General features: G+C 38.4%; 2 protein-coding genes across 2 annotated transcripts in view; both read left to right on the forward strand.

Moving 5' to 3' along the window:
* The first annotated feature begins 1,357 nt into the window (after nt 1-1,357).
* ppp1r11 (protein phosphatase 1, regulatory (inhibitor) subunit 11) overlaps nt 1,358-26,718 on the forward strand; it is a 34,334-nt gene continuing 8,973 nt past the window's right edge. Inside the window, exons 1-2 of the mRNA XM_088010014.1 lie at nt 1,358-1,699; nt 7,114-7,222. Of these exons, the coding sequence (XP_087866140.1) occupies nt 1,622-1,699; nt 7,114-7,222 (187 nt within the window). The 5' untranslated portion in view covers nt 1,358-1,621. The remainder of the gene's footprint in view (nt 1,700-7,113; nt 7,223-26,718) is intronic.
* On the forward strand, nt 15,559-19,083 carry LOC148156329 (uncharacterized). The gene is made up of 4 exons (XM_088010012.1): nt 15,559-17,113; nt 17,338-17,484; nt 17,729-17,830; nt 18,590-19,083. Exons 1-4 carry the CDS (start codon nt 16,061-16,063, stop codon nt 18,893-18,895), a joined length of 1,608 nt encoding a protein of 535 aa, XP_087866138.1. The 5' UTR covers nt 15,559-16,060; the 3' UTR covers nt 18,896-19,083.

A 26,718-nucleotide genomic window follows, 5' to 3' on the forward strand; every position in this document is an offset into this window, starting at 1 on the left:
GCATGAGAACCAAACTGTCTCACCTATTTGTTTTGAATTCCTTTATCCTTGGTATAAAACTCATGTGTTGTCTCTGACTGGGAGAGCTTTTCATCCAGACCTGCCTCATGATTGACTGTCCTACGAGCTCTCTGAGTTCTGCACAATTCATAAATAAACCTGATTGACTGTTTTTACCTGAACCGTGCTTGGTAATATTTTTTTTCCACAACAGTGCAATCAAACCAAAATATTTTGGAATTGCTTAGAGAGGTGGAACTGGTACTTCCTGAATCTATTTCTAGAAATATTGCCACTCCAATGAGTGTTATTAAAAAACAAAACAATAGACCTCTGTTATAATCTGATATTTTGTCTGGCAAAATTCTTTATTCATAAACAAAGAGTGCTAAGATCATTCGTAGTTTTTTTTTTTATTATCTGAATTCCAGTTATATTTGAAATCTCTTTAATGTATTGAAACATATGAATACCTGACTGAAATATTAATGGAATTGCCCACTATTGCATGTTAATCCATCCATCCATTTTCTGACTTACACCCTTATCCCATTGGGATCAGGAGGGTGCCGGAGCTGTCGACAGGCAAGAGGTGGGGTACATCCTGGACAGGTCGCCAGTTCGCCAATATATCGCAGCAATGCATGTTAATCCTAAAATATTAATCCCCTTGTTGTAGTTTGTTATTTTTTTTATATCAGTTTTGCTTTTTGCTCCCATTTCAAAGTTTGCCTCTGCTAGTCCTCTACAAAGTTATGTAGCCATTTTTAGACACTTACTACACCTGCACTATTGTAATTGCCATATTTGTTTGTGCTTACTTTGATTAATAAAGTTTTGAAGAAAAAAAAAACTCTCAGGAATAAGGATGCCCACAATTATCTAGGTACTTCATAATAAAACATTTACTCATTTATAAAAGTATCCTGAAAACAATATTTAGACAATGCAGTAATAAAGATGTAAATGATAAACATTGTACAGCTAAAACATTAATCAGTGGTTTGCCTAGGTAGAAAGGAATTTCTATTGATGAGCGGAATTTCTTACATTTCCGTTTGTGAAAATAATCTACATCCAGAATAGAACATGTTATTTTGCATTGTAGGAATAAAGGATTCAGACAAACAAGTTAAATTAGGAACCTCAGTAATATAAAAATGAAATTGACATAGCTGATTTATTGCAAAAGGATTGAGGAAGCAGAGGATATCAGGATATATTTGATTTTAAGTTGTATAATAGGATATAGTTGTTGTTTTTTTTGTTGTTTTTTGTCTTTGTCATGTGGTCCACATTCCTTACCGGTTGGTGGCGGTAATGCTCACCTAACGTTTTTTGCCAACTGCCAATACATTTCAAGAAGAAGAAGAAGAATCTACATCCGGTTCAAGTCAGGTTCATTTTTTTCGCAACTTGTGTAGTCTCGAGCATATATCTGTAGAATATATCACAGTCTTCGGGTTTATATTAATCGTTTAATTGGCATTTTGTGAGCTTACCAAGTAGGGTCATTCTCAGCTTGCCCCATACCTTCAACTTCCACTTCACAGAAACCTGGTTCCAGTTGGTTTGGATCTTAAAATAAGCTAACGGTAGCGTTAGCAGAGCAGCTAAAGGGATGGCGGAGGTTCCCGGAACATCCAGTGAGACGATAACGGAGACTGTTCAGACAAATACACCGCCACCTCCACAGCAGGTAAATGCTTAAAAACGGGGCCAAAGGCCGTTTTGCTGGGTAATTGATTTGTAATGTACCTAACCACCCACTACTGCTAACAAGGCCCGTGTTCATGTTAGAACGTGAAAAAAGAATCCATTAACTCGCCGCTCTTTATTAATTTACGAAGCCTAATGCTGCCGTTATTATTTAGTCCTAATTACTAAACGCTAGATGCGTGTTAAAACCAGTGACCATAAATTAAGGTTAGTATGCAACTTAGTGGGCATGGGCAGCTGGACAGCTTTACCGCGGTTACCATTGGACAATATTGTATCAGTACCAGAATTTTAGATCATGACCAGGGTAGTCATGAAAACCGTCTGAACACATCCACAGAACCGCATGAACCTGTCCAGCTGCCCATGCCCACTAAGTTGCATACTAACCTTAATTTATGGTCACTGGTTTTAACACGCATCTAGCGTTTAGTAATACCGCGGTAAAGCTAGCCGGCTCTGACTCCAGCCGGCCCAGCACACAATATACAAGTGCGCGGTCGCTCAAGACATTATGGTACACCCATTTACGTGCTGCTTTCACAATAAAAGCGCACATCCGGTCCATGTTTGAGCTACTCAAATCCAGCCGCAGCATTTGCAAACAGAAAATAATATATGCTGAGAAACTAATACACTATATATATATATATATATATATATATATATATATATATATATATATATATAGAGTCATTTTTTATCTTTTTCCCCTAAGTTGCCGGGCACATTGCTGAGAAACTCTGTTTCCAAAGACTGCTACTACTTCTGGATGACAGAGGGACACCTCTAGAACAGGACCAGAAAGTTGCAACTAGATCTGATGTGTAATTTCAAAATAAAAGACCATTAAAGTAGTAGTTTAGATCTATTCCACCTAAGTTGCCGTGCCCATTGCTGAGAAACTCTCTGTTTCCAAAGACTGATACCACTTCTGGATGACAGAGGGACACCTCTAGAACAGAACCAGAAAGTGGCAACCAGATCTGATGTGTAATTTCAAAATAAAAGCCTATCAAAAAAGTCATTTTTTATCTTTTCCCCCTAAGTTGCCGTGCACATTGCTGAGAAACTCTCTGTTTCCAAAGACTGCTACTACTTCTGGGTGACAGAAGAACAACTCTAGAACAGAACCAGAAAGTTGCAACTAGATCTGATGTGTAATTTCAAAATAAAAGACCATTAAAGTAGTAGTTTAGATCTATTCCACCTAAGTTGCCGTGCCCATTGCTGAGAAACTCTCTGTTTCCAAAGACTGATACCACTTCTGGATGACAGAGGGACACCTCTAGAACAGAACCAGAAAGTGGCAACCAGATCTGATGTGTAATTTCAAAATAAAAGCCTATCAAAAAAGTCATTTTTTATCTTTTCCCCCTAAGTTGCCGGGCACATTGCTGAGAAACTCTCTGTTTCCAAAGACTGCTACCACTTCTGGGTGACAGAAGAACAACTCTAGAACAGAACCAGAAAGTTGCAACTAGATCTGATGTGTAATTTCAAAATGAAAGACCATTAAAGTAGTAGTTTAGATCTATTCCACCTAAGTTGCCGTGCCCATTGCTGAGAAACTCTCTGTTTCCAAAGACTGATACCACTTCTGGATGACAGAGGGACACCTCTAGAACAGAACCAGAAAGTGGCAACCAGATCTGATGTGTAATTTCAAAATAAAAGCATTTCAAAATAGTCATTTGTTATGTTTTTCCCACAAGTTTGCCTTGCACATTGCTGAAAAACTTTCTGTTTCCAGTGACTTCTGTCACTTCTGGGTGACAGATGGACACCTCTACAAGACATCAGATCTAGTTGCAACTTTCTGGTTCTGTTCTAGAGGTGTCCCTCTGTAACCCAGAAGTGGTAGCAGTCTTTGGAAACAGAGAGTTTCTCAGCAATGGGCACGGCAACTTAGGTGGAATAGATCTAAACTACTACTTTAATGGTCTTTTATTTTGAAATTACACATCAGATCTAGTTGCAACTTTCTGGTTCTGTTCTAGAGTTGTTCTTCTGTCATCCAGAAGTGGTATCAGTCTTTGGAAACAGAGAGTTTCTGAGCAATGTGCACGGCAAATTAGGGGAAAAAGATAAAAAATGACTTTTTTGATAGGCTTTTATTTTGAAATTACACATCAGATCTGGTTGCCACTTTCTGGTTCTGTTCTAGAGGTGTCCCTCTGTCATCCAGAAGTGGTATCAGTCTTTGGAAACAGAGAGTTTCTCAGCAATGGGCACGGCAACTTAGGTGGAATAGATCTAAACTACTACTTTAATGCTCTTTTTACACATCAGATCTAGTTGCAACTTTCTGGTTCTGTTCTAGAGGTGTCCCTCTGTAACCCAGAAGTGGTAGCAGTCTTTGGAAACAGAGAGTTTCTCAGCAATGGGCACGGCAACTTAGGTGGAATAGATCTAAACTACTACTTTAATGGTCTTTTATTTTGAAATTACACATCAGATCTAGTTGCAACTTTCTGGTCCTGTTCTAGAGGTGTCCCTCTGTCATCCAGAAGTAGTAGCAGTCTTTGGAAACAGAGAGTTTCTCAGCAATGTGCCCGGCAACTTAGGGGAAAAAGATAAAAAATGACTCTATATATAAAAAAAAATAAAAAAATTCCCCTCTCACCCTCCGTGGGTGGTCTCTTTCATCCTCTGAGCTCGGGTCCTCTACCAGAGGCCTGGGAGCTTGAGGGTTCTGCGCAGTATCTTGGCTGTGCCTAGAACTGCACATTTCTGGACTGAGATGTCTGATGTTGTTCCTGGGATCTGTTTGAGCCACTGCTCCAGTTGGGGGTTGACTGCCCCGAGGGCCCCGATGACCACAGGCACCACTGTGGTCTTCACCTTCCAGGCCTTCTCCAGTTCCTCTCTGAGGCCCTGGTATTTCTCCAGTTTCTCATGCTCCTTTTTCCTGATGTTGTGGTCACCACACCGGCTTTCCTCTGTTCTTTATCCACCACCACAATGTCCGGTTGGTTCGCCATTACCATCTTGTCTGTCTGGATCTGGAAGTCCCACAGGATCTTAGCTCGGTCATTCTCCACCACCTTTGGGGGTGTCCCCCATTTTGACCTCGGGGCTTCCAGTCCATATTCTGCACAGATGTTCCTGTACACTATGCCCGCCACTTGGTTATGTCGTTCCATGTACGCTTTCCCTGCCAGCATCTTGCACCCTGCTGTTATGTGCTGGACTGTCTCAGAGGCCTCCTTGCACAACCTACACCTGGTGTTTAGGGCCTGTTCCTGGGCGGCCAGGATGAGGGCCTCCGTGCTGTCCTTGAGTCCAGCTTTCTCCAGCCATTGGTAGGATTTCCTGATATCAGCCACTTCAGTTATTTGTCGGTGGTACATCCCATGTAGGGGCTTGACCTCCCATGATGGTTCCTCCAGCACCTTGTCCTCTGTTCCCCATTGCCTGAGACATTCGCTGAGCACATCGTCCGTTGAGGCTTTGTCCTTGATGTATTTATGGATCTTGGATGTTTCATCCTGGACAGTGGCTCTCACACTCACTAGTCCTCTGCCTCCTTCCTTACGGCTCGTGTACAGTCTCAGGGTGCTGGATTTGGGGTGGAACCCTCCATGCATGGTTAGTAGCTTCCGAGTCTTAACATCCGTGGCCTTCATCTCTTCCATTGGCCAGCTAATTATTCCGGCAGGGTATCTGATTACTGGCAAGGCATAGCTGTTTATTGCACGGATCTTGTTCTTGCCATTGAGCTGGCTTCTCAGGACTTGCCGTATTCGTTGGAGGTATTTGGCTGTGGCTCCTTTCCTTGTGACCTCATCAAGGTTGCCATTTGCTTGCTGTATTCCCAGGTACTTGTAGCTGTGCTCTATGTCTGCTATTGTTCCTTCTGGGAGTGAGACCCCTTCTGTGTGGACGACCTTCCCTCTCTTTGTAACCATCCGGCCACACTTCTCTAGTCCGAATGACATCCCAATGTCAGTGCTGTAGATCCTGGTGGTGTGGATCAGTGAGTCGATGTCTCGCTCGCTCTTGGCGTCATCCATGTAGAGGAGGTGACTGATTGTGGCCCCATTCTTAAGTCGGTATCCGTAGCCAGTCTTGTTGATGATTTGGCTGAGGGGGTTCAGGCCTATGCAGAACAGCAGTGGGGACAGAGCATCTCCTTGGTATATGCCAATATCAATCCATCAACCCCTCTGACTAGGGTTACTTGAGTAGTAGCATTCCAACAGATCCATGTTTTCGTCTCTCGCCCATTTCCGTCTTGTTCCAGTAGCCCATTTTTCATCAAGGTGCTCTGGTTCCCCAGCACCTGACGCAGACCTTGTTTGGCCGGGCGACGTCTGAGCCGGCATGTCATGCTTATCAGTGTCTCTCATTGTATGAGGTAGGCTATATAGCTCCAAGGGTCTTGCCTAGGGACCCACACTGCATAGCTCAATTGCACTGTTGTAACTTGCCCCAACCTGGATTCGAACCCCGGTCTCCCAGGTGGTAGACTGGTGTCTTACCCACTGAGCTATACAGTCAGCTATATATATATATATATATAGTGTATTAGTTTTGTATTAGTTTCTCAGCAAAAAAAAATATATATATATATATGCAACGGCATATATATGTATATATATATATATATATATATATATATATATATATATATATATACACACACACATATACACACACACACACACACTATATATATATATATATATAGTGTATTAGTTTCTCAGCATATATTATTTTCTGTTTGCAAATGCTGCGGCTGGATTTGAGTAGCTCAAACATGGACCGGAGGTGCGCTTTTATTGTGAAAGCAGCACGTAAATGGGTGTACCATAATGTCTTGAGCGACCGCGCACTTGTATATTGTGTGCTGGGCCGGCTGGAGTCAGAGCCGGCTAGCTTTACCGCGGTCAATGGTATCGTTATCCAGCTAGCGATACCTCAGTCTACACGCCTTTCAGCCGAACCGCCAGTAAGGGGAGGCCTATAAGCACTGTTGTTGCTAACCTAACAAAAGATTACCTTTTACTATTAGTCAGCTAATAAAAATAGGTTCTTTCTCATTGTTGCTCTTTATTAATATATTTTCAATATCACTGTCTGATAGTCTATTCACAACATAAGATTACACAGGTGTATTAAGATCACAGATAAATTACAGCACAGATTGATCTAGTCAGCTAGAAGGAAGTGTTATATATTACCAAGTAATGAATGTTTTAGAGTATTTTTTGCTAATCTATTTAAAATTGCATTGACACTTATGTAAGTTTAAAAAACTAGTGACTATTCCTTATCAAAGTCATATTTTGATTAAAATATTATTTGTAGTTTGAATTTGTTGCCTGATTTTAAAAATTAGTACTGGAGTAACTGGAGATTAATGTGGAAGTTTATTTATCTTGTTTACAGGAAGGACGAAGTTTGACAATCAAGCTGAGGAAGAGGAAGACTGAGAAGAAGGTGGAGTGGTCCAGTGACACAGTTGACAATGAGCACCTGGGAAGACGATCATCTAAGTGTGAGTTTAAATAGCCTATGGGAAACAGCAAAGTGTTATTTGGTAGAAATGAAGGATTTGATGGCCTATTAATAGATTAACATATTTCCATGTACAGACTTAATATTTTATTAGATTTATTTTTGTTACATCTAGGAAATATTTAAATTACATATATCAAACTTATGTATATTTTTTAAAATAAATTTTATATCACTTATGGTTAAATTTGTATTTGCTTATAAATAACACTTTGGATGGAGTAGGTGGGCAACAAATAAGTAATTTCACAGTGGGGATCAATAAAGTATATTCTGATTCTGATATAGGAGAATAAAATAAAAGCGAGCAGTGTTAATTTTGACAGCAAATGTTTTAGTCTTTTGACTAAAATGCAAGTTAGTTTTAGTCATAATTTAGCTATCAGAATTGTTTTAGTCTTAGTCTAGTTTTGGCAAAATAATGAAATTTTAGTTGACCAATCCTATTGTCAATTTAGTCAACAGCATTATATATGAATTAAAATTTTTTTTGATGAAGTCACTGGAATTAACACAAAATTCATCAAGTTTTTAACAAGTTATACCTTAACGTTATTGTGTGAATATACAAAAACAGATTTAACTTTTTTTTAATTTTATTTTATTTTCCTTGCTTTGCTTTCAACAATAACTCAATATTTCATATATCACCTCATAACAGTCTCAGGAGATGATTATGGAAGAACTGTCATTCTGATGCTGAGGTCTTCTGAGGTCTGTGTGTTTGCAGTGTTTCTGTCCTAATCCATGGTGTCCATCGACCAGTCCACTAAAACACTCGACGACTACAATAACAATTTTTGGTGGATGATGCATTGTCCCAGAAGTTATTGTGATAAATGATAAGATTGTTGTTTTGAGACAATTTTCAGGTAATATAGTGATAATGGCATAGTAATGTAAGAACATATTCTTGAAGATCAATAAACTTTAATCCGAATGAGCATTTAACATTGCAATGGGAAGACATTAAGATATCCAACATAAACAAAACAACAGAATTGGCAAATAAATTCACTTATGAAGACTCTGTAACAAAATTGTCCTTTAAAAAGGGGGCCAGTTAAGCCAGAATGTAATGCATGTATATAAGCTAAAGAACTAATGTTATAGCGCAACCAAGCAAACTTTTCGCTTGAAATTAGCACCTATATGCCCCAGGATATGGAACCTCATAGCGTACAATAAATGTATCACAAATCAGTTGTCTGGTTGCATTTTATGCACATTAATAATAACTTGCCTTTGAAAAAATATCTATATGATGAGCCTTCAGGTGCCATATAAGATACTTACAGTTTTGTCCACCAATTTTAAATACACATGTACTGCTGTCTCCCTGGACATTTCAATTCTTCTTTTATACCCTACTCATAATAAGTCCATAGATGCCCTCTGCATCCACCGAGCCTCTCTGTGTAACGCGGAATGTCTGGTCCATTCATGATTAACGTCATTCAGGTGGTGGGAGTGATCAGACAGGATGGAGCGGCATTACTGATGAGCTTTAGCTTTTGACTAACAGATTTCAAGTTCAAGAGGCAGAAATGTGACCCCGCCTCTCGCCCATTGACCGCTGGAGATGGGCACCAGCACCCCTCGCCACCCCACTGGGGAGAATCTTGTATGCTAGTGGTTGAACTGTATCATAAGCAGTATCAATGTCTCCATTGATATATATACTTCACTCCAGTTTTGTGCTACTTACTCTGCTTTAAAAGCAGCAACATGTTCAGATGTTCTATATCAGATGAGTTTAAGATTTTTTGTTTTGTAAAAAAAAAAAAAAGTGAAGAAACTGCAAAAACAGGCAAATGGTTAGTGATGTCACTTATAAGACCAGAGATTGTATCAAAATCAACTGTATTTACAAATATTTCATCAATTTAAGTAGCAGTATTATTCTGCTTGGTATCATAATCAGGGGTGGAAGTAGCACACGCCACTGGCCAACTTCAAATGCGGGTAAAAGTTTGAAGTTGCGTGTGAATTGGAGCAACGCACCCGCCACAGTGGCGGGTTTACAATTTGAACAGAAAAAAAAAACAAAAACTGCATTCAGTTTGAACTTCTGTCCAGGGGAGGACTGACCATCTGGACACAGACTCATGCATTTACAACTTTGACACAGATGTGAGCTGTTCTACAGGAAGAACTATTTTATTTATGGTATTAAGCAACACATCTGAGTTGATTTTGTTTGAGGATGTAAGGTTTGAATAGGAAGCCATGCTGGAGGGTTTTTTATGTAATCTCCCTTAAAGACGTCCTAGATTTGTTCAAATGAAACCTTGACATTCATCTAAGGATGGTTACTCTTCCAATGAGCCTAGTTCTGCTGAACAGGCACCACTAAATCTAACATGGAGAAAATGTAGGACTTTGGATTATAGCTGTGAGCTAATTTCTGCCGAATGATGCAAAACAAATCACTTGCTGAGTGAGAAATAATCTGTCTTTCTGACTTAATTAAATTGGACACTACATAAAAATGTAGGTTTTGAATAAATATTTAAATGTTTTGTGAATGGCTCTTATATAAATATACTGAACATGTAAGTAGATGTTTAGTCCTAAAGAAAATGCCATATCCAGTGAAGGACACCAGAAACATGTTGCTCAAATGTGATGGTTATGAACAGTGGAGCTACTTTCCAAGTGACGTCATTAATGTGGACGATAAAATCACCTACAATTAAACTTCTTTCATTTAGTAAATTATAAGAAAGAAAAAAAGGCCTGGCTGGACCAGGGCGTGTTAAGAGAATAAAATCATTAACTTCTGGCTCGTTATATTCTCTTATGCTCCCGGATTCAATGATTCCATGTGTGGAAACAAAAGCCACACAGCGATGACAGTCAATGCTCCACGTCATACATTTTCAGAGTTTATTCTAACATTTAAAAGTATAAAATCACATTGACAACACAGACACTTCAAACACACTAAAACAGACATTCATTTACCTGAGACAAATAGAAAAGAAGAAGGAAAGAAAGAAAAGCAAAGACGTCTTTGGAGAGTTGCAAGAGCAAATCTGATTTGTTACTCCTTTGTACAAACTTTTATAGTAAAGGCCTATTCTTCTCTTTAATATATTCAAATAAGGTGTATTTTTGCTCATCCAACCAGGAGCTGTCTCGGACCTCTTAAAAGTTAGAAACTCCCTGCAATTTGTTTTCAAGATCAAACATCAGTTGTCACCTTTATCTAAACAAAGTGGAAGCAGAGCTTCTCCTCCACTGGCCTGAACTCATCCTGTTTTATGGCTTATCAATATCAGTGTGAAAGTTGGAACTTCTCCTGATAGTTTCCCACGCAGTTCAAAAGATCTTAGCAAACAATCTGCTGTAACTACAGGTAACATAAAGGTCAATAGGGCAGAATAAGACCTGAGTGAAGTTGGCCCCCCCACCTTCTTCAAATTAGATCCAACTTTTCTTTATATCTTTAAAATGATAGCGGCACAAACGAAAATTTTTGCAGCACAAACATAGCACTAATGTTTGACACCGATTTTGTTTGATTTCATAAAAGTGGGGGGGCTGGTTGACCTTTTGACCTTTACACTTTCATTAATATCTTCAAAGCCAAAGCAGCACAAACGAAAATTTTTGCTGCACAAACCAGCACAAACGTTTGACACCAATTTTGTCTGATTTGAAGAAGGTGGGGGGGCCAACTTCACTCAGGTCAGAATAAGTTATTAATCTGAAAACTATAATTAGGCTATTTCAATCAAGACATGTTAAGTTTTAAAACTAGCATATTTTAAATTTATTTTCTTAACAGGCGTCAACAACTTAGAATGCATTATGATAAAGTTTGCAAATCTACTTTTTATGACATTCAAAAGTAAATTAGTCATTTATGCTTAAAGGCCAGGAGCCTCATGCTTTATGCATGAGGTGCACACAAAAAATGTGCAGCGCCATATTTTATGCACAAGTAGGCCTGTCATGATAACAAATTTTGCTGAGCGATTAATTGTCGAAAAAATTATTGCGATAAACGATAATATTGTTTCAAGACCTTTTGACACTGATTTAATGGAAATGACTAATACACTGAAAAAAGTGTGATCAGGATTAAGTAATATTTACTAAATAAATAAGAGCAAACTATACATAATAAAAAAGACTGTGTGCAGTTTTGAATCTCACTGAGCTGAATTAACCAAATTTGAATATTTTTTTAATTGCATTTTACTCTGTTTTTATTTAAATATAATCAGCAAAAAAACAATAAGTATTATTTATTTATTTTCATTGGTAAAGTCAAAAATGCAGAAAATTGATAAATTTTACTCATTTGGGAGGCTTTGACTTTTTCCCGCCCAAGGCATTTTCATCATAGGAACATCGCGTCTGCTCAGCATTTCGTGGACTACCGTTTGCTTAAAGGTAAGACATGTTTTAAGTGTTCTTAGTTAAACAATTCAAGTGTCTGTAGCAGTTAAACATTGTCTTAAGTTACTGCAAATTAGCAAACATGGCAACTTTACTGTACAGCAAGTCAATTAAGTTATATTGTGAAGGATTCTACGTCGTCTTTGATTTCACTAAATGCATTGCAATGATTGAAAAAGTAGTCTCAATGTCACAATTTAATGTGACTAACGTAACACCGTTAAATAGTGGCCGTAGAATACAAGCTACTCTTTTATTTAATTTAGTTTCTTGGCCTCAGCCCAAGCTTCCCCTCCCCCACCTTAACAAGCTAGCTAGCATGTTTGGGCACCATAATGGAGGAACAGACGTTGTTTTCAACGGTGAGATAATCAATGAGCTAATCAACTCAGGAGTTTCATTTAAAGTTACTGCATGTAGTTTTTACAATTAAAATGTACTCAAGTAACATTTTTACTCAAGTAGCATGTTAAAAGCAGATTTCTAATCAGTTTTTATAACGTTACACATTTCGAAAGAAAAATCAGCCGTTTTGCATAGTTACATTTTCAGACAAAGTGCGCTGTTTCTTCTTTCTTCTTTTAATTTGGCGTGTTTTGAGCACAATGGCTGGTGTTTTGCTAAACCCCAGTTCACCGGCTCGCACTGAGGCTCTCCATTAACATTACGTTAGTTACATTCAGTTGGCACAAACGGCTTCCTCATTTTCCCCGTTTTCTCGGAAAAACGTTATGCTTTCAAACTGTGGCTGCAGCTCACACTGACAGATCAACAGTTACAGTGAGATGCGTCTGTGAATGTTGGGTTGAAATCAGTATGTAGCTTCGTACTGACTCTGAGCTGCCACAGAGAGAGGGAGAGAAATGTTTCCTTAGTCCGTTTTGGGCATCTTTGATTTTAATATTTATTTTTGGCATTTGTTGATGTGCATATTACCTTAAAATCTGTTTCATATTTTTGTCTTAACATCTTAAAACGATAGTTCATTTTTTTGAAGTGGGATTGGATGAGGTATTCATCCATAGTTGGTATATTATAGACCTGGATGATTTAAAAAAAAAAACTTAATTGTGATGATCTTTTCAGTGACATTACAGTTGCGAAATGATTTGCAATTTCTGAGGGAAATATAATTTTGTATAATTGTTTTCTTATTTTTATTAAAAAAAATTAAGATGATTATGGCGTGATTCTTGCAGGGATGTGTAACGGATGTTTGTTTTTTTAAGTCTCTAGATTAGGATGTGTAGGCCAGGACATCTTTGCAGCAGAACATTTCATTTAAAATAATTTTTTAAGATTTAAGAAATGTAAGAAATATTGTACCTCCTGTGATTTGAAAATTGCAGTAGGCTGTATTGCAATTTTGATAAAATTTTGATTAGTTGTTCAGCCCTGGCACATTATTTAATTACTAGATCTATTAGTGATGTAGGCTACTAGTTATACACTAAATTAAAAACACCTTTTTTTCTTATTATCTTAGGTTCTGGCCTATGGGGTGGCAGTGTAAGATCTGCAAGTCTTTGTCTGCAACAAAAGGGAATCTACTAAAACATTACAGACTACAACACGCAACATTTGGTCGTGGGCAAACCCAGCCATGTCTATATGACAGTTGCCCTTGCACATTTAAAACACAGGGTGCCCTTCGCACACATTTGTCCAGGTATCATACAGCTCATGGCAGTATACAGCCAGGAATCATCCCTGCTTTTAAGTGTTTAGTTTGCAGTGCTAGTTGTTCTACAGAGAAGGACTACTTTCAGCATATAGGAAATCACCTGAAGAGCCACGAAACTGTCTTTTGTGTATTTGAAGGATGCAGCTTTCGGACAAATATATACAATACATTTTTGAAACACAAAAGTAGAACACACAAATCCTATTCTTCGAGCGATTTTAAGCAAGGTGTGTATGAGAGTCACCACGATCAGATTGTTGACCATTCTGATTCATTAGAGGCCAGTGATAATGAGGGCACAAGTTTAGATTGTGATAACGAAAGTGCATCATACTTGGTTCTTCAAAGAATTGGTTTACTTCTGCTGAAGCTAGAAAGTGTCTATAATGCCTCAGTGAAGTGCATTGATGCCTTGGTTGAAGACCTTCAGTTCATTTCATCTTCAGCATCTGTTGAAGTTGTTAGAGATATACTTGATTCAACATTGAAGTTAAATAAGAGCATTGTTGACCAGGCCATCATAACAGACTTGGCAGAACAGTTGTGCAACTTCCATCCCATTAGTACAGCACTTGCTGTAGGTGGTCCACTTGGTTCAGCTTTTAAGAGAAGAAGGTATTTTAAGGAGCATTTCCAGTGTGTTGATCCGGTTGAATATATTCTTGATTCCCAAAAGAACAAGACCTTTCAATATGTACCTATTCTCGAGACTTTGCAGAAGGTTTTGAAGAATAAACACATTGCAGAGGGACTGTCATCCAGACATTTAAACAGTACTGGATATATTAAGTCAACTTTTGATGGCAAACATTTCAAGCAAAATGCCTTCTATGCTGGAGAAGAGATAAAACTCTCTATAATCCTTTATGTCGATGACTTTGAAGTGTGCAACCCACTAGGAACGTCAAAAAAAAAACACAAAATAACAGCCGTTTATTGGATTTTGGCAAATGTACCTTTACAGTTGCAGTCTGCATTAACATCGATACACCTAGCTTTACTTTGCAAAGCTGTTGATGTCAAACAGTTTGAATACAAAGCAGTTTTGGAACCCCTCTTGAAAGATCTTGCCACTCTAGAAGAGGACGGGATTTTCATTTCCAGTGTTGGAAAAAGAGTTAAAGGAACTGTACACTGTGTTGTAGCCGATAATCTCGGTGCACATTCAATTAGTGGACTAGTTGAAAGTTTCACGGGGCCGTACATCTGTAGATTTTGTCTTGGACATTCTTCAGAGTACCAGACACACGAAGTGCGGACTGGAGTGTTTCCACCTCGGACAAAGAAGGACCATAGTTTGCATGTGCAAACTGTGAGAGAAAATCCAAATTTAACCCATTGCTTTGGCGTTAAGCGCTCGTGTCCATTGACTGATAAACTGAATCACTTTCATTTTGTATCTGGGTATCCACCAGATGCACTACATGACCTTTTTGAAGGAATAGTCCCAAGAGAACTAGCATTGTGTTTTCAGACTTTCACCAAGAAGAAGTACTTTAATTTGACTGAACTCAACGAGTTAATCACACGTTTTCCCTATAAGGGCTCAGACAAAGCCAACAGCCCTCAAGCAGTCCCTCAAAACTACATTCGTCGCAGAACGATAGGAGGAAATGCCCATGAAAATTGGGCCCTAATACGGTTGTTGCCACTCATTGTTGGTTCACGAGTACCTGAGGATGATGCTGCCTGGCAGGTTCTTCTGACTTTAAAAGACATAGTTGAATTGGTGGTTGCCCCTGTTCATTCAGTTGAAAGTATTGCATACCTTGACTTTAAAATATCTGAGCATCGCGACAGATTCTTAGAAGTTTTTCCTGAAGAGACACTGACACCCAAACACCATTATTTAGAACATTACCCTGCACTGATTGCAGAGTATGGGCCTCTGGTTGGTGTGTGGACAATGCGCTTTGAAGCGAAACACAGCTTTTTCAAGCAAGTTGTGAGGCACACAAAGAACTTCAAAAATATATTGGTGACCCTTGCTACAAAACATCAGATGATGATGGCATGCCATTTACATACAGATGGTGGAAAACAGCCATTGTGTGTCACAAAAATATCTGTGGTGCCTTTAGATGTACTGCATTCAGACATACAGGAAGCTTTAAGAGAAACATCACCGCTTCTGTCTTCCGTGCAGTTTGCTAACACTGTCACCTGCTATGGAACAAAGTACACTGTTGGGATGATCTTACCGTATGGCTCTACTGGGGGACTTCCTGACTTTGCTGAGATTATTCAGATAGCCATTTTGAACAACCGTGCACATTTTATTGTAAAGTTACTAGATGCATGGTATGAAGAGCATCTTAGATCTTTTCAACTTGAGAACACTGGCAAAATGGCTCTTGTTGAGCAGCAGAAACTTGGTGATGTGTACCCCTTGGCTGCATACAGTGTGGGAGGAAAACGCTTGGTCACACTCAAACGTCACATCTGTACTTTGTTTTAGGTAATTTTGGTAAATTATATTAACCTTTACATCTCATAACATCTGTTTTTAAACACATTTTTTCTGGAAACATAACAACAGTATCCTTTTTTGTTGACATTTTTGCAATTTAAGAATCATAATTATGGCACACACATTTAATGTTCTGATTATAAGTGTGGTGTTGCACTTAAATAAGTACAGATTTTATTTATAAAATGTTTTATATAGGTTTTTTTTTATGTACTTTATAAGAATATCTTTAACTTTTGTCTATTCTAGTCAGGATGGCAGAGATGGAGGAAAAACTCAGAGTAATAATTGACGACCGAATTGAGAAGTTGGTCCTTCCATCAGGAATCCCGCCCACTGTGGAGGAGCTGCATAATATTGTGAAGGAGACCTTTGGGATTTCTACTGAGTTCAGTCTTCAGTATTTTGACTTGGAATTTGAAGATTATTTTACTCTTCACAACAGTGATCTTATCCAACACAAAGGCACCATAAAGGTTGTTCACACTTCTCCTATTCTTCTGAACTTGTATGCAGCTCATGAAAGTTTGGACAGTTCCTCTGTTCAACAGTCCACTGACTGTGACTCTGCATCGTTTGAAGAGTCAACTGCATCAAATGCAGAGTCATCTGCTGGAACATCTTCTTCACAGGACACCATTATCCTGTCTGGGCGCAGTACCACAGAACGCTGTCAGCCATGGCCAAAGCAGTTCCCCATTCCGCAGTTTGCATACGAAACTGAGATGTATCTTGAAAGAGGCAATGAGGACTACAAGAAGAATGGAACACTTCTCACTACCTCTAAGATCAAGGCAGACATACTTGAGAAACTGGCTGAAACTGTATATACTTATACAGCCTATCCATCAGGTTCACAGATAAGTGATGTTGCTGAGGCACTTGTCAATAAATATCCTTGTCTCAAGGAACCCGGTTCCTTTGCAGGTTACTATGGCTGGCAGCAAAGCCTTAAATACAAGATGTCAAATTATCGCACCAAACTCAGAGGCTACGGTGTTCCTGAGGTGTTATGCAATGCACTAAAACGCAAGACCCCGGCGGACAAGAAGTCTGCAAAGAATGTTAAAAAGCCTCGAAAAGCAGAGATAAACTTCCTTCCTCCTTACCCGGCTGGAGAGGATGAAGAAAGTCAAGAACAAGAGAGAATTCTGTTGCTTACTGAAGTAAAGAAAAAGAACAACAACGCATTGATAAAAGAAAAAATGGCCAAAACATTTGCACACAGAAGAAACGAAATAATCAACCAATCACCCAGTATAGAGGACATCAAAGCCAGATGGCCCGCTCTATTTGAGACATCTCACGTGAGTTCTAAGTGCATGCCAATCAGAAATATTCCTAGTCAATGTGAAGGATTGCATTTGTGATTCTGCACTTAGCAATTTGATACAAAATGTGTTGCGTTACTGTCATCTTTTTTATAGATCAAATTTGATCCATCTTCTTGCTTTTGAAAAATGTCGTAAGAACAGTATGTATGTTTGTAATATTTGATGCTTTAAAACTGGTTTCATGATTTGTCTTTCAGATCCAGGATGAGTTTCACAGAATCACAATGGTGCATCTTGAATCAAAGTTCATGTCCAAACTGGATGAATATACTCCTCGACTTCTGAACCTCTTCCACTCGAAGGGCGGAAGCATGGGGTTGAGATTGCAGGCTATCCTACTCAAGGTATCTTTCATTGAGCATTATCGTTGCTAATATTTTATTCTCAAAGTTTTGTGTTTAAACTTCTGGAATATCATTACTTAAATTTATTGGAGGTTAGCCTGTGATTGTCTTTATAAATGGAATATGTAATAATCGCATGAGAATTTGTATGAGTAGTGTTTTATTGCACTGGTCCCCAAGACGGCGCAGGAACTCAATATTAACAGTAATATAAACCACCTGGTGTTTCTTTTTTTCGTTTCAGACTCCAAGCAATCCTGACATCAACATGACCAGAGATGTTATCATTCGATGTTTGATGATGTACCTTGGGGAATCTACAGATGAACTCTTAAAAGAGTACGATGTAAGTTGAATTAGATGTTAAAATATAAAGTAGGTGATTTCTCTCATCTCTTGTACTTATTTGTTGGAAAGTCAAATCACAAAATAGTCATAACTGTATTTCTCCCAGTAGTTCTTGGCAAGGTATGTCATTGTCCTCTGTTAAGTGTGTTTAAATTCTTATTTTCCGTTAAGTAATTTTTAAATGCTAGTGCAGAATGCTATCTCAATTTGATTTCACCAACTGGCATAATTTAAAACTTGTCAGTAATTTATGTAATTTTTTCCCTAAGAATGCTTTACCTAACCATAACTTTTTTTTTTTAAGTCTTGGCAATTTGTCCCTAAAAGTGAGCTAAGAAATGAAGGCCAAGACGCTGCTTTGTGAATACAAAGACATTTTTACAGAAAGACTGAGGCAACGCAGAATAAGATATTAATCAAGACAGTGCCAGGAAGAAATAATAGTGTAATGGATTGATTTAATTTCAGAAACTTCATTTAGAAATATTTGTAACTGTTCAGCTCCTCATTGCATAATTGATTATAATATAATATATTATTATGATTGATTTATATATATATTTTTCCTTTTTAAATTATGTGCGTTTTTTTTTGTTATCTCAGATTTGTCTAAAACACTGACATAAATAGAGTGCATTACAAGCAACGGCTGACAAACTCCAGATTTTCTTGTCCAAACAGTTGCAAGCAATTTGGGAAATGGAACCTTCTCCTTTGGCTGCACTGTCTGATATGCACAATGTTCTTGCTATTACAGGATGCTGATGAAGACAGTGTGTCACAGGACCTTGCTGTTCAAAGCCTGAAGATCTACAACATCAAAGCTAACACGTCAGAGGATCCAGACATCGGTATCGTGGTGGACGGCATGAAAATTCTAACTGCTCTGGGTAACTTTCCAAGGGCTTGCTCCCTGCTTGTTGGGTTGGCGTATGCTGTGAATCTCGCCTATCCAAAGGAGCTCAGATACACGTTTGAAGTGTTTCAGAAACTTCTCCTCGGGCTGGATAGTTCAAAGCTCTCCCCAAAAGTGAACAGCCTCAAGAATAAACTACTGGCTTAAGAAAACGGACCCTTGCTAAACAAAAGGGAATAGACAAGTCACTGTCAAAACCAACACGCAAAACTTTGTGAAATGCTCGGTGAAGTTAGTTAAAATTAGGGTCATTTTCAGTTCAGTGGATTTCTGCATGTGTATTTTTTCTTGCAGTACATTACAGTTAACCACCCTTTCTAAGGACTGACCCCTTGTTCTCATATGTGCCTGTTATATGGCTTGGATCTGTTCAGGTCTGTCACATGAACCCTTATACAGCATAGAGCATCCACTATTGCCTTTTTGGAGAGTCCATGCAGGCTTCACCACTGAAGGGTGATGATCTGCAGGCTGGAAAACTTTGTTGTGTTTCATTTGCACTTTATTTAATATGTTTTTTTCCAGTTCTGTCTTTCAACTTATTTTTCGAAAAGGAAAGTAAGTGTCACGGAGCCAAGGGCCCCAACACAGTGACAAGATGTAGCATAAACATACAAAAAAAGTAAATGGAAGTTTTTATGCCTCAAAAGTCTCGCCCAACTCTCACATCTCGTCATGTGTTTTCCCCAGGTAAGTTTTATGTGCATACTTGTTTTGTGCTCTGCATGCCTTAAACATGCAGAGCACAAAAGTAAACATAAAGTGAACTCTTATGTGATTGATAAATTGTTGAAGCAAGTTTAACTGAGTCCACGTTGATGTTGATGTGATGGTTCTAAAAAATCATGTTAACTATACTTTGAGCAGAGTGGCACTATGTTTTTGACTTGATACTGATATATATTGCCCCTTCTCTGTTTTATTGTTGTATTTAGGAATTTTGCACTAGTTGGTGCTGGATAAACACGTTTTATAAAATTGCACAAATAAATGCTGCTGCTGTTTTATGCATTGTAATTTGTTATTTTTTGATGCCACTCAAGTTTGGTCAGGATATTGTGTAAATTAGACACAGAAAAATTATGGCAACAAAGTGACATTCAATATTATTGAATAGATTTAAAGTGCTATGATACAAATAAAAACTTAAAATTGATCAATTATTTTAGCTACAGATTAATAAGAACAACAGTTTTAATGTGTTGAATTAACCAATAATGTGCTACAATATGAGTTGATATTATTTGTATTATTTACTTAATCCAAATAATTTTTATGTTGATGTTTAGTAAATGTAAATCAATTTCACCCATTTAATTAATAAATATAAGTTAATTTCACCTAGATTATTAGTAAATATGATTAAATTTCCCCCAGATATTTAATAAATCTACATCATTTTTGCTCAGAAACTTAGTAAATAAAAATTAGTTTTTCTTGTAAAATTGACTTGGATTTACTAAATATTTTTGGGCAATATAAATGATCATTTGCATTGATATTAATAAATCAAACACATTTCAGCTGTTGCTTTTATTAAGATGTACTTCATTTTTTTAAGTTAAGTTAAGTTAACATATTCAATACTTTTTAATCAAAATTGTAGAACTTAAATTCTATTCAATTATATTACGTGTCACTTTGTTGCCACAATTTTTTTAAGTAACCATTGGTCAAATTTTTCTCAGTGTAGTGCATGCTATTTCCTGCCATAGATAGATACACTTTATTTTCAAAAGAACACATAACACTGGAACTGATAAACTAAATAAACAAAACAACCAAAAACAAAAATAAAATGGATTCTCAGTCTCCATTAACAAAAAATGTACTTGAATAAAAACTAAACAACATAAAGCCAAAGTGGAAATAAATACTGCATTCAACCAAAAGAGTGCAGATTATGAAGTCTGCACTCTTTTGGTTGAATGCAGTATACAATACTATATTGCCCTTCAGTAATCACTAGATTTAAATAGAGAAGATGGGCACATCCGACTACCTTATGCAATAGTTCACACTACACGATTTTTGGCCCCTATTTTCCCCTTACGACAATCTTAGATCAGTAGCCGATCTAAGATTCTCGCTGGTGATTTCGTAACCGATCATCCTGCAGTGTGAGGTGTGTTACAGTAGATTGTCTGGCCGCTCCGATCTAAATCAGGGGTTTTCCCCGACTGGGAGCTTAACGTTGAATGTGACAGGTAGCCAATCAGAAAGCGAGGATTCTCCTTAGCGCTTATAGAAATGACAAGGGGAGGAGTTGGAGCCAAATTACTACCGCAGTTGATAAACCCGGTAACTTTTCAGCTGTTCTTCTTTAACGTGACAAATAGATTATAATGATTTTCAGCCACATGCGTCACATGTAGATTCTAGTAAAGCATTGATTAATGCCTGATTTTAAAATTGTTAACTGGACTTGTAGCCATTATTTTATGCCCATGTGGCTGGACACCACACGGGACGATCGAACCCGATCGTGCCGTAATACCTAGGATTTCTGTTGGCTAATGTGTCTCAGGTTTAGAAAATGGGATGACAATCAGCCTACAACTCGTGTAGTGTGAGCTGGACATTACACTTAGGAAATGAGGAAGGGAGGGTCAGTGGAGAACACCGGAGTTGAGCCTTTTTTCATTCAGTGCCATCAACAGAAAGAATAAAAGGCAGGAAGAGACGATAAAGCCGATAATTAAAATGAGGTCGATAGGTTTAATTTATCGTGCGATTAATTGATTTATCATTTATCGCGACAGGCCTACGCACAAGTCGGCTTATTTAAAAATTAACTTTGCGTCAAAGTTTGCGTAAATATACGCACACTTTTTCGTTGGCGTGAAAATGTGTGGCATCCACGCAAACTTTTTCTGTGAACAATATCAAACTACAAAGCATCAAAACTCACCTAAATACACCGAAATCTGATTACATGCAGTGTTATTTAGACCAAGAAGCATCAAACCTGATGTTGTTCATGATTTTAATATTCTGTTTAAATGTAAAAACTGAACCATATTTATCCTCAGATAATAAGCTAACACGAACACAAAATAAAGAAAATAAAAATAAAAGTATGTGAAAACCTCGCTCGAATGTAAATAGTAATTTTCCTCAGTTTTTGTCTCATAAAGATGTAACGCATTGGTCTGTGCGTCGAAGCACATGAAATGCATCTATGGGGTAATTTCATTCTCACTAAAAAAGGAAAACAGGGTTGGATCATTGCCAACGGAAGGATTCAGAGGGAGCGATTGTTCAGAGATCATATTGATCTGCAGGGAAATTATGATGATGGTTCATGAGCGTTACCGCATGGCTTCTTCTTTAGGTTTTGCTCAGAGCTCCAGGATGATCAGTCTGAGCAAAACCTAAAGAAGGAGCCGTGCGGTACCGGTCCAGCTTCAGTCATCCTTCAGTCCACCCACCTGCTTTGTGAATGCGCCTTATGGACATAAAGCATTCTGTAAATGTACAACTCATGCACAAGATTCTGCTATTTAGAATAAACGTCCACATTCCCACTCAAATGACTCTCTGACACGCTGTCTGTCTTTAAATCCCGGCTGAATGCGCTACTGTTCAGCCGGGATTTAGGCAAAAATAAAGAGATCAGGCATTTGCACGATCTCTTTATTTTTTTTTTTATTCGGATTTTTTTTTTCTCTAAAATGTATTTTTATTTTGTGAGGTGACGTTATTTGCCCTTAACCCTTGTGTGTAGAAATGAGGGCCAACCGACCCCACACACGTAAAACTTGTATCATTTGCCTCAGTCCTCGCATGCACAAGGGTTATAGCACCTTTGGTAACACTTTATTTGTGAAGGGGTGTGAATAAGGCTGACATGACAGTCATAAACATGACATAACACCTGTCATGAACATCAGTAAGTCTTCATGAATATTTATGACTGTTGTCATAAAGTGTCATATGGTAAATCATGACACTTCTAATACTAAGTTGACATTATTCAAAATGTCTTTCTTATGACAGCTTGACATTAACCAAGAATCATATTTTATAAATATGTCATAATAGTAGTCATAATGATTTAATTGTTATTACACTATCAAAAGCTTTAACAAAACAGCGATTAATATTCCCACTACCTGAAATAAAGCGAAACAAGTAGGACCAACAATAAAGATTTCATTAAGCTTTATTACACTGTCAAATGATATTAACTTTTACCTCAAGAAGAAGAAGAATTTTATTGTCATTGTCAGAAAGACAACGAAATTGCAGTTCCAGTACAACCATCCATTACACAACAACATGGGGGGGATAGTTGGCTGAGGCCTCGCAGCCTGACAGGCGCCGCTTTGCAGAGGAAATATGAAAAACATCAGGTAAGGAGAGGGACAAAAACAGCCTGTCTCACACTCTGCTCTTTGCAGGGCAGAGTTTGAGATGAAGGAAAAAAAACCTTGGCACATAAGCACATACAAACACATATAGAGAAAACAAGCCGGGTACGAGGAGGAGGTGTGACGTGTAAATGGGTTCATGCGAGTTATGTGTGTGTGAGACCATGAACCCCAACTGAAGCATGCAATTGTTCGTGATTGTGAGTGTGATGTTGAAGTTCACCACCCGCTTTTATCAGTTCAGGGACACGGATGTTCCCAGGAAGGGGGGGAGGGCAGCAGAACAGAGCCTTCTTTAGACATAACAACCAGGGGAGGATAGCTGGCCAGCCAAGGCCAGCTCAGAGGGCCAGATTCCAGTAGCAGAAATTTGTTTAGGTCAGGCTGACATCAGTTTATTGCCTTCCTTGAAAGTCTTGCTGGTGCTTCTCAATGGCAAATCCAAACAGCCAAATTTTTAGGGTCTCCCACCTGATCCGAGCAAACAACATTCTCCAAAGTCACACGATATCCATTCTGAGTCCGAGACCCTCCCGTCGGGGCATGAGGGTTCCCCTTTACCCGGTTTCCCAGTGGAAAAAATTGTTTCAATTGTGTTGAGGGACCAGCTGTCCAGATCCATAATTTGCAACTTCGGAAGTTATTCAAAAGAAAGACCCTAAAAACACAAGACGTAGACGCTGAGCAGGGAACATGGGGAGGGCAGGGAGACAGAGAAAGTGCATCATCCTCCTTCGACAGACAGAGCAGAAAAGTAAAGTGAAACAAGTAGCAACAATTATAAAGATGTCATTTAGTGTTATTACAGTGTCAAATGCTATGCTAACAGAGTCACTGATATTAAGTCTTACCTCAAGTGAAGTGAAACACACTGGACTATTTATAACTACCATCATAGCTGTAGAACAAACCCTTTGTACATTGGAATAAAACAAAATATAACTTGTTCTTCAGAGGGTTTAACGTCTGGTCAGTATGTTGTTACTCTGAAATACTGATTGAAAAACTAAAACAGAATTACTTATTCTGTAACTTAAGAAAATAGTTTCTTTCAACAGTAATTTTTTTTTTTGCTTTGATTGTGTCAGCCATCTCCGTTATAGTCTTCCTGTAATGCTCTGAAAACAGGAGATCTTCTTCTTCTCTTCATTTCCTGACAACTGCTCTTTGAAAGTGTCCAGGAATGCTCAGAAATTACAGCTGTAGTTACAGCAATAGTTAATCATGGAGAAAACCTTTTCATGAATTCAAACTTGGTGAATCTCTTCTGGACATTCTCATAGTCGGTGATGACTCAATTTATGGTGGTCACTTAAAAAAAGAACAAAAACAAAAAACAATGTCATCATAATTCAGCATTTATTTAAATACCATTCCAAAAATGCCCCTTTCTGCACACTGTCAGAATGGTAGACCGGCAGACACATGTCTCGTTAACATGACTGTTTGTTATGAAGTGCAATACAATTATTTCTTAACACAAATAGCATAACTAAAGCTGAACAAAATTATTCTGATCAAATATTTGTTTGGCAGAAGTTCAGACAGACTGCCACTGTTATTCAGATTACATCATTTAACGTATAGTTTTAGGCACGGGTGTATCTTTTCACTTAATGAGCATTCAAAATTATTTCCAACCAGATACTCTGACTTATGGATGTTTGCAAGAAGTTTATTAATAAATAAATGGATTTAACACCAGTTTTTAGTTTTCTAAAACGTAACTTATTAACTCAGCTGGTGAATGTTGATCCTGCTCCCCCTTCTGCCCTTACCTGGTCGTCCACCCCACTTCACCTGGAGAAAATAGTAACACAAAAATGACTTACCTAATTTTCTTGGGGAATATTTCATCTGCTTCTTTCTCTTTGGTGAAACAGGGACTTCTTTCTCTGGTGGCTGGTCCTCATTATCATCCTCCACACGTAGCATGTCTTCATTAGCCAACTTTGTCCCCCCCCCCCTGACCCCACCATGTTTCGTAGGCTAACATGGGTCTTCATGTGGCTAAAGTTGCCAAAGCAAAGAACTGTCACATCAGCCAAGTTGCTAAATAATGCACATAAAGGATAACTTTGACTAACATATTAGCTTTTAATTTGCTAGATTAAAATTGGAGGGGAAAAAAAACTATTTGCCTGTCTTTAAAATATGTTTAATATTAAAGGCTAATGTTGCAGTAATGGAGTTTAATAATTTTAGCTAACATTAACTTACAGCAAGGTAGGATTGGCTTGAATTGCTGATGGCTAACATTACAAAGAAAGAGAACACAGTCAATGTTATTTTCTCAAAGAAAATGTAAAGTAATTAAAGCTGCAAGCAGCCTCGAACGGCCCTCGCAGCTCAGCGCCGCTCCGGCCTATTGGCCACCGTGGGGGTTCCAGCACCGCCTCCCGCCAGCCACCACTGACGTTCTCCAGCGGCTCCCGCGCCCATCCGCCAGAAGATAGGCATCGATGCGTTTGGCAGCCCTCCCTGGCGACTCAAAAAATCTGGTCCAGATTGGACGATGTAGCAAGGAGATATAGCTGTTTCATTAACCTAGGGGGTGCAGTGGAGTCAAATTACAATGTAAAGCTATCGGGATCTTTAGAGCAGTGTTTTTCAACCTTTTTTGAGCCAAGGTACATTGTTTTAATTGAAAAAATCACGAGGCACACCACCAACCAAAAATGTAAACAAAAATACTCTGTAGCTGCCTATATTACATATATAGTCATTTTTATCAAAGTGTCTAGAATAGGAATCAAACACAAAAAATTATTTTTGTCATATTTTAGATTTCTTATTTCAAATTGCACTTAACATGTCCACTTCAAAAATACACCTGAACAGTGCCACAACACTGTCGTGTGTGATGCATGAATGTAGTAACATTCATGCATCACTAATTATCTTGTTTTAATGTAAAATGCTCTGTACCTACTGCCATCTAGTGATAATAAAATTACATGATTACGCCGCTAGTCACTACTACAGCAAAGACACTCAAAGATGGCATTATTTGCAGATAATTCGTTTTTAAAAAATCTTTTAAGACCAATTACCGTATTTTCCGGACTATGAGCGCACCATACTATAAACTGTACCTTCAAAGGTCGCTGGTATCTCTGTCGCTCTCGGTTTTCCATAAGGACCCAGCAGAGGGCTGCGTCCTAAGAACTGCTGGATATGATGCAGTTCTCTGTCTCTGTTTTGTTGAAGCCGAGTTTATGTGCAGCGGCTCTATTTCCCTCCTGTACTGGCAGATCGACACTCCTCACCTTAGAAGCTGCATAATATGAGTTTGAAAACATTTCTCCGTCGTGCCTGCTGCTAGCATGTGCTTGTTCCAAATGAAAATTGGCGCGTTCTTCTTTGATTTCCAATTTTGACTTCCAACGATTCACTTCCTGCTAAAGAACCCCCTGGTGGTTGAAGAAAAATCCACAGAAAAGCCGCATGTTCAAAATGTAGGAAAAAAGTAGCATATTATAGTCCGGAAAATACGGTACGGTAGGTGAAATTGGATAATTTCCACGGCACACCTGACGATCACTCACGGTACACTAGTGTGCCGAGGCACAGTGGTTGAAAAACACTGCTTTAGAG

This window comes from Poecilia mexicana, unplaced genomic scaffold, assembly GCF_051168715.1.
Source record: "Poecilia mexicana isolate PSO_F unplaced genomic scaffold, ASM5116871v1 scaffold_11, whole genome shotgun sequence".
Taxonomy (NCBI): Eukaryota; Metazoa; Chordata; class Actinopteri; order Cyprinodontiformes; family Poeciliidae; genus Poecilia; species Poecilia mexicana.

Coding starts and splice junctions, on each gene's coding strand:
- LOC148156329 (XM_088010012.1), top strand. CDS start 16,061: ATGGCAGAGATGGAGGAAAAACTCAGAGTAATAATTGACGACCGAATT. Junction 17,114..17,337: donor CTCTATTTGAGACATCTCAC/GTGAGTTCTAAG, acceptor TTTGTCTTTCAG/ATCCAGGATGAGTTTCACAG. Junction 17,485..17,728: donor TGCAGGCTATCCTACTCAAG/GTATCTTTCATT, acceptor TTTTCGTTTCAG/ACTCCAAGCAATCCTGACAT.